Source organism: Ictidomys tridecemlineatus, chromosome 4, assembly GCF_052094955.1.
Source record: "Ictidomys tridecemlineatus isolate mIctTri1 chromosome 4, mIctTri1.hap1, whole genome shotgun sequence".
NCBI classification, from domain to species: Eukaryota; Metazoa; Chordata; class Mammalia; order Rodentia; family Sciuridae; genus Ictidomys; species Ictidomys tridecemlineatus.
In genome coordinates, this window is record NC_135480.1 from 160,548,867 (window position 1) to 160,557,581 (window position 8,715).

The 8,715-nt window shown below is 46.4% G+C and overlaps 1 protein-coding gene across 4 annotated transcripts in view; it reads left to right on the forward strand.

Moving 5' to 3' along the window:
• Adamtsl1 (ADAMTS like 1) overlaps positions 1–7,876 on the forward strand; it is an 876,927-nt gene extending 869,051 nt beyond the window's left edge. For all 4 annotated transcript variants that reach the window (XM_078047684.1, XM_078047686.1, XM_078047685.1 and 1 more), the window contains 3 exons: positions 2,722–2,831; positions 3,600–3,820; positions 5,317–7,876. In XM_078047684.1, coding sequence (XP_077903810.1) covers positions 2,722–2,831; positions 3,600–3,820; positions 5,317–5,423 — 438 coding nt within the window. In that variant the 3' untranslated portion in view covers positions 5,424–7,876. The remainder of the gene's footprint in view (positions 1–2,721; positions 2,832–3,599; positions 3,821–5,316) is intronic.
• Positions 7,877–8,715: the final 839 nt, after the last annotated feature.

Here is an 8,715-nt window from a genome sequence, read left to right on the forward strand (position 1 = left end):
GAGGCAAGTGCTGGGCACATCTCTGTTGCCAGCTTGTCTTCCTCCCCCAGTAGAAAGATTTTAAACAAGAGTTGCAAGCTCAGAACTCTTAATAGATTACCCTGTCAGCAATTTAGTTACCTAATTGAAAAGTAACAAGAATAGAGAAAGAGAAACCTAATGTAGGTAAGAAATTATGGTGATCAGAATGTATGCTTTGGTCAGTGGAAATGGACAGGAGATACTATGACAGTGTGATTCATATGGTTTCAGTGAGCCACTGGCTGTCAGAGAGAGGAAGCAAAGATGATCCTCGGATTTCTGTTGGAACAATTAGGAATACAGGAAAATGAAGATGGGTGTGATAAATGTGTAGTATGTTTATAAAATATTCCAATAGAGATATTCCTTAGACAGTTGGGTATATGAATATGGAACTTAGAGCTGTGCTGACCAGAGTGTATTGAAAGTCATCAGTATCAAGTGATAACTAGATGTCATGGGTGGTATCACCTTGAAGCATGATCTAAAGAAAAGGCACAAAACAGAAACCTGGGGAACCCTAATCAAACTGTGAGAAGGTGGTAAAGAACATAATAAGAAATAAGTTTTAGTACATTCAGAGCATGATCCAACTCTGTTGTCCACAAGAGACTCTATTTAGATCTAAGGGAAAAATTAATGGAAATGAAAGAATTTATATAAAAGTTCATGTAAATTCTATAAATTCTAACCAAAGGAGAGTTGGGGGTGTCTATACTAATATCTGACAAAGTAGACTCTGTATTTAAAAAAAAGGGTCGACGATTAATCAAAAGTAGGTAGAACATTATGGTATATTCATAAAACAAAATGTTGGTTATCAATGAAAATGAATGTACTTCAGTTACATACCTGATGCTTCATGAGAAAAAGAAGCCAGAAGCAAAAGTAGGAATGAAATATGATTCCTTTATGTAAATTTCAAAATCAAGCATAAAATTGACTGTGTTAAAGGTTCAGCCTTGACAGTGGGTACATTTGGAGAGGAGGAAAGGGGGAAGGGAGAAGACCTCTGGGGGCTTCTGAGTTGCTTACGGTGTTCACTTTCTTCACCTGTGTCCTGGACTGGCCACATAATTTTTAGGGTTCAGTGCAACATGAAACTGCAGGGCCCTTTCTCCACAGACTACAGCGAATGTAAAGATTGACAGTAGAGCACTGAAGCAAGCAAAGATCCCTTCTGAAGGTGTGGCTCTGCCACGCGGCTGGCTCCGTTCACTGTGTCAGAGCTCACCGAGAGCTTCTTTGCTTCACTCATATTTCTCCATGCACACTGTCCTTCATAGTGAGAAGTTATTTTTTAACATGGTTAAAACAATAAATTTTGTAATGTTTATTTTATCATAAAACAAAAATTAATTCTGAATCATTGGTATCAAGGGGTGTTCTTTACATTTCCTCCAACACCCATGTCTCCGTGAACGACCTTGTCAAACTGAGCCCTTCAGAGCCAGGAAGAGCAATCCCTGGCCTGGACAGAGGTGTCAGCCCAGGAGGGATGCTTTTACCTTAAGTCCCTGTCCTTCAGTGGTCCTGGATTTCTCTGAGCATCTAATGAAAATAGGAAGAGACATCTTGCTAGAAAATTTTAACATAAGAGTTGAGAGTTCATATCCCTTTGGATCCCTAGGGATCTAAAGACTCCCAGATTAAGATTCTTTGTTCCAAAATGACCTCCCATTCTCATTAAAATAGAAGGAAGACTGGTGAAGTGGAGGAAGGAGGATAGAGGAGAGGAGGGCAAGGGGAGATGAAATGAAATGTACCAAATTATGTTATGTGTATGTACAAATATGTAACAATCCCATTATTATGTATAATGAACCAATAAAAAACTAATGCTTAGGACATCAATATCCTGGAGGAGTCCTCTCCAGGTGTTCCTGGACATCATGAAATGTGACAGGAAATGCATCTCGTCTCATTATCTTTTCTGTGCATTGGTTTTCTACCTCCTTTCTCCCTTTATAGCAGAAGGTCTTATTTTTAAATAGGCATCTATTAATAAAGCTCTCCATAAACTTTTTTAAAAAATAAAAAGTGACCTTCCAGGGATGTGTGTACCCCTTGTGCTAACATGCCATTTGTTGGCTCAGGCCTGCTGCTTTTGCATTTTATAGACAGTTCTTGGAGGCATTTGTTGCATTAGGGCTAGGTTCTGCCAACTCTGGGGAAAGCTTGGCAAGCACATGGCAGGAGAATATAAGGAGGGACTGTACATACCTCAGTCTGTCTGTGTTCAGTGTCCTGGGTTTGACCTGCAGAAAACAAGGCCAAGGAAAGGAAAGAAATGGTGGACATGGTTACTTGGATGAATTTAGCAAGAAAACAATAAGCCAACTTATTTTCCACACAGAAGGGGACAGGGGCTTGTTTAGATGTCTTCAGCTCTAAGTACATTCCTAGCACATAATGCCAAGTGCATTTTCATTTGGTTGATCTGGAAGTGGGTTGGCCTTCTCGGACTGGCTCCACACTTCCTCTGGCCTTTGCTTGCAAAATGCCCATAGCATAGCTAACTGTCCCACTGTGACATAAAAGAAAACAAGCCAGTGAATATCTTTTAGTTGGTCCAGAGAGGGAGAAGATGAATGATCTGACGACCTCCCAAAAGACCTTGCAAAACAATCCTGCATCCCCTGGGGCCTGAACATTGAGCACTTCGCTGACATGATATGTATTCCTTTTTCTGCTTTCCAGTGCAATGGGCCTTGCATCGGGCCTCGCCTAGCTGTGCAACACAGACAAGTCTTCTGTCAGACGCGGGATGGCATCACCCTACCATCAGAGCAGTGCAGTGCCCTTCCCAGGTAAGAGGAAGCCCTGGGCCTCCTCTCTCAGCCCCTGTGTCAGTAGCACAGAAACAAGTGATGAAAGGATGTTTCTTCTCCAACCTCCCACAGTGCCAAGGGTCAGATGCCCTGTCTGCTCCTTTCTATCACCCAGGCCACTGCCCCCCACTCAGAAATCGATGGGCCATATTATGCTTACTAAAGCAGCCAGTCTGGGCTTTCCTCTCAATAGGATGAAGCATGCAGGAGTGTGTTTCTCAGAGATGGGGGGTGTTGCCCTAATCCCAAGGCAGGCAAAGAAGCAAGGTCTACCTGGGGGCTACTGGACCTCCAGGGCTCCACCAGCTCCTCATTCTTGTTGACCCCTCTCTAGAAGTGAGGCTGAGATGAGGTGCCATATTCTGGATACCAACTTTTCATTCCTATCCAGCCCCCAATCCCTCTTACATCTCTTTGTAGATGTCCCCTGAGAAGAGAGCTTATCACCTCTCATAAGACTCCAGCCCCTGAGGCCAGGTCCAAGTTCTCCCTCTACCAGCCTCCACATGGCATAGAGCTCCTTCTTGGGTCATGTACAGACACAGACATTGTAGAGAAGAGCAGATGGAAGACCACTCAGGGAAAGAAGACTTTTGTGGCCATTCAGTAACAAAATAGAGATCAGAACCTAGGTCTGGTGATAATGGAAGTTCTTAAGGAGTTGGATGACCTTCCTGGTTTGGGAACATTATTTTCACATTTGGCCCCATAGAGACAGATCTTAATCCTGCCACCCTCTTCCTGTAGGCCTGTGAGCACCCAGAACTGCTGGTCAGATGCCTGCAGCGTACACTGGAGGGTGAGCCTGTGGACCCTGTGCACGGCAACCTGTGGCAACTATGGCTTCCAGTCCCGGCGGGTGGAGTGTGTGCATGCCCGCACCAACAAGGCTGTGCCTGAGCACCTGTGCTCCTGGGGGCCCCGGCCCGCCAACTGGCAACGCTGCAACATCACTCCATGTGAAAACAGTATGTTCCAATCCCAAAGACCTTTCTGCAATTTCCCCACAGGGCATCGGGTGCAGAGGGCAATCCCTAGGACTGAGCCTGAACATAGGGCACTGGATCAGGTACCCCAAGGATTGTGAGCTGGAGCCAGAGTTGAGCATTTACAGGCAGGTGTGTGGGTGTGTAAAGAAGTGTGTATACATTTCCTAGCCACAAAAATGGCAGCGTGTGCCCCAGGGGCTACCACCATCTTCATCCTGGTCCAGAGATGGCCAAGTATTGTTGGCCAACTGCTGGGTAAAATTGGCCTCTAGCTCACCTGCAGACCGGCTGATGCCCAGAGGGGACGACCAGACAATGGCAGTCAGGAGCCCGGCTGCTAGAGAAAGCATTGTTAACATTGAAGCAGCACAGAGTGCTTCCCACTCAGCCACTGGCTCCCCTCCCATCGTTGTTTTGCTTCCCATGGAACAAGAACCTGCTGATCATCTCCCTCCTCTCCCATCCTGGGCATCCACCGAAACTGAGCAGAGCCCAGACCCTTGGCATTTGACACTCATTTCACTCCCTCTCCTCACAAGTCTGGAATCTCCTCAACCCAGCATCAGCATTTGTGTTCCAACTGGGTAGGAATCTTATTCTTTTTTTCTTCTTCTGAATCCAAAACCCAAATTGGAGACATTTCCTGACAAGGACCAAAAAAAAAAGGAAAAAGAAATAAACAAATGTGGCTGAATTCAGTTTTCCCCCCAACTGACCTTCACTAAACAATGGATTCACAACACTAAGGCGGATCCCCTGTGAACACACAACCCTTTCCTTATGGTGCACTGGGGATGCATGATCTTTGGTGAAGTGCTGACCCACGTTGGTGTCATTCTCTCACCGTGTGCAGAGAGTACCAGAGTGGAATGCAACTAGCTCAGACTGGCTTCCCAGGTCAAATCGGCACCAGTGATTAAAAACAATAATCTGCACCAGTACTGAGCTGGAACACCATGGAGTTGTGTTTAAGGCCTGGTGGGTAGAAAGAACAAGAATCTTAGGCAGAGAATACAAGAAAACAAACTTAACAGAGAAAGTAAGGTCCCAGTGCCTTGAGGATAAAGGTTTCCAGCCAGAGCCTCACCTGCATCTCCTTCCACGTGGGGCAGAACTCAGTCCTTCTGGGAACCATCTCAGGGAGGAGAGTCACTCACTAAAATACCAAAAGCCCATGGGGAAAAGCAAGCAAGGAAGTGAGGTAGTCCCAAAAGGAGGGAAGAGACAGGAAGTAGAGGCAACTATGAAAGGCAAAGAGGGCCCAGGAATGGATCCCATCATTCAGCCAGAGGACTGCAGGCTGGTGGCTGGCCCTGCTGTTGGCAGCCTGGGAGGCAAGTAGCTGAGCTCTACCAGAGTGAGAGACACCCAGAGGGATGGAGCGCAGTGGCCACAGCAGACCTCAGCAGCCAAATGCCAGTTAGCCTCTGTTTCACATCTCCTTTCTGTCCCCTCCCCACCCCCTCCTTTCCCAGTGGAGTGCAGAGACACCACCAGGTACTGCGAGAAGGTGAAGCAGCTGAAGCTCTGCCAACTCAGCCAGTTCAAATCCCGCTGCTGCGGAACTTGTGGCAAAGCGTGAAGACAGGGCACGGGGAAGAACTCTCCCTGGCCACACAAAGGACTCACGCAACCACCTGGGACAGAACTTAAGCTTTGTTTTATTTATTTATTTCCCCCTCCCTCCCCTCACTCCCACCTCTGCCCTCCCCCCTGAGGACCTCAGCATGTTTTCTCTTTCAGTTAGCTGGAGGACAGAACGTTGGGAAAAGAAAAGGACAGATGTCAAAAGGAGGTTGCAGAGCAGGCCAGGCAGACAGCAGCCACTCCCTTACAGGGCCGACTCCCTCCCAACCTGGTCCTCAGAGAGGCCTAGAAAGAGAAAGCCAGGGCCCCTGGAAACAGCAGGGAGCCACAGGGTTGATAAAGAATTGGTGCAAACATCAGACAACCAGCATTATTGATGTGGTGTTGATCCTTTGTCTCCTCCTCTACCCACCCCCAACCCCTCAGTGGTGATAAGGACCATCTGAGGCAGAAGCCAACCAGAACTGGCTCTTCTCCTCCCATAGAGAACTCCAACACAGGGATAGGTAGTAGTAAAGGAGACAATCACAGTCGGCCTAGAAAACTCAGTGATGCAGGAACTGACCCAGGAAGGGAAAGGAGAGCATGAACAGAAGCCTGTGTCTGCTCATGTCACAGGCTCTGAACTCCAGAGCACTTGGCAGGTTCAGTGAAGGTGCACAAGGATGAGCAGAGCTCTGCTTCACTCAGAGTGCCCTTGCTGCATGGGAGGAGACCTGTCCCTCACAGGGGGAGGTAGGGAGAGTGCTGCCCGCTCCCCACACTACCTGAGTGAACTGTCCACCTATGCAGCTGCAACAAAGCCGGCCAGAGGTCAACACCTGGCTGGGCAGTAAGTCTGCCCAGCATCTCTTCTTTGAAATCAAGAGCCCCCAGCCTTGAACTACTAACTGCTGTGGGCCTGGGGCATATTCTGAGCAGGAGTAGGCCGGGTTTTCTGCCTAAACGGTCTTTGCTACTCTACCTAAGGGCCAAGGATTGGGGTCCCTTTGTAAAAGTCAATTCATACATCCATTTGCCAGAGAGTGAGTATCAGGCTGTGGCAACCATTTCCTTCCTGAGCTGACCAGGGAACAGGGTGGGACAGTGGGTTTGCAGGTGACTGGGGTACACTCTGCCTAATCCAGCAGCCAACTCCAGGGGCTGTGGTTGCCTGACAGAGCACAAGAGCTGCTATACATAGTATTTATGTGGCAGGTTGGGTTGGGGGGATGAAGAGCTGTGGCAAAGCCCAAGGATAGCTCTAGACTCCAAGAAGGTCCTGAAAGGCTTTTCAACCCACCCTCCCCACATGGTGAACACTCTAAACCCAAGGCAATTAACACTCACCAGCTGGGGCAGCTCATGCACTGCAGCAACACCTATTAGCTGTGCTGAGCTGGCCACAGCCAAGTCCGGCAGCAAACACACTTTAGGACTATTCAGCCAATTGCTCATTCAGCAGAACAGCTTTGGGCGAGTGATTTTTTTTTTTTCCTTCCTTCTCCCGCTGAAGGGCCCCAGTTTAGTAGGCTGGGCAGCCTCAGATAAGCCACCCCTCACACACTCGTGGGATGCCACTCACCCCAGGGCCACCACTGACATCAGGGCTGCATTTCCCATCCAGCCTGTAAAGTAAAATTTGGGAGGAAGACAATGTTAATCTCTGTCCTCTCTAGGTGAGCTGTGGACAATTAGGGTGGGTCTTTTAATTCCTCACCACAAACATAGGCTCTAAGAAATCATGTTACTAAAGATCAATGTAATGTTTATTTAAAATAAAAGAGAATGTTTTCTATGTATATCTTTTGTGAATATTTATTAGGATTTCTTGTATAAAAAAGTGCAATATTAATAATTGTACATTGTCATCCAGAAAAAAAAATATTGGGAGATTTTTTTTTTTTGTTATTAACTTCCTACAGCTGTGTTCCTGTAAATTCAGTGGTGATCATTGTATTTTTCCTTCTTTTTAATAGAAGCTGGTGTTTAACTCTGGATCCATTATTCACTTTGTACAGAATACTCTGTAAAAGCTAACATGGGATGCTGGGGCAACAGGTGATTCATTTGTGTCACAGGAGTGTTTTATAGAATGGTAAAGACTTCTTCCATAGGACTCACGTGGTTGATTACATCTAGTTCAACAGGTATTGAAAATTGGCAGCCAATATTTACATTTCCTTTAAAAAAAAAAAAAAACAGCTGTCTTCCAGCTCCACCACATGTCAAGGTGAGGAGTTGGAAATGGGTTTCAGAGCGAGACGGAGAGCCTAGGTGTGGGGTGGGAAGAGTGTGCTCCTTGCATGAGATGAATGTACATGTAATGTTTGTTCTGTGAATCGTGACTCAGCAGTACCGCAGATTATTAGGGCTGCTGGATAATGTGGAAGGAGGCACTTCCTCCTCTAAAACACAAAACTGTATTTATATTTTTTTTGTACAGATAATACAGCTTATTTATTTAAATCTTGTTGTCCGAGTCTCTGTTAAGCTCAGCCTTCCCATCATGTTTTATACTGGGGAGGAAGAAAAGTCCCTGTCAGTTTGGTGGTTCCCAGCCAGTTATGCACGTCTGGCTAAAATAGAAGGATTGCAGTTTTCAGCTTTGCATGGGAAGCTCAGGGCCTATATCTGGAAGGACCAACTCTCTAAATGAACCCAGAGGCGCTGCACTGGTATACAGGCACACATCCAGGCTGAGCCTGTCATCTCATTTACAGCCATATGTGGTATCCTGGGACAGATGACTTAGGTGTGGAAGTACCCTCTCCTCAGGTCAGACTTCCTATCATCAGGGTGTGCGCGGTGTCAAGCATCTGCATCATGAAACTGTGAATATAGACTGTTAATCGAGGCTAACCTTTATAGAGTACTACATTTAATCTTCACATCAACCCTATGAGTATCCCCATGTTCACAGAGGTAAATAAATGCCCAGAAAAGCTCAAGTCACCCATCTGGTGGGACCAAGATTCACGCCCAGGCAGTGTGACTGTAGCCAAAGCCTTGCTCTTCCCCACTGTGCTGTCTCCCATCCCTCTGGGAGGGTGCCATCGCCACCTCAGAACACACACCATCCTTCCCCCACTGATTTCAGGTTGGTAGATGATGAGAGCTGGACATTACAGGACTTGTTGCTTTCTCTCTGTCCTAAAATTAATTTCTTTGATTTATAGGACTCCTAGCTCTCTATTTTAATATCATTTTAAATATAGAAATATAGCTGCTGTAGGAAGTGCAGAAAAACCCAAAGCACCTTTAGAGAGTTCTTTACAAACAGGCTCAGTAAAAGGACAGCATGTCCC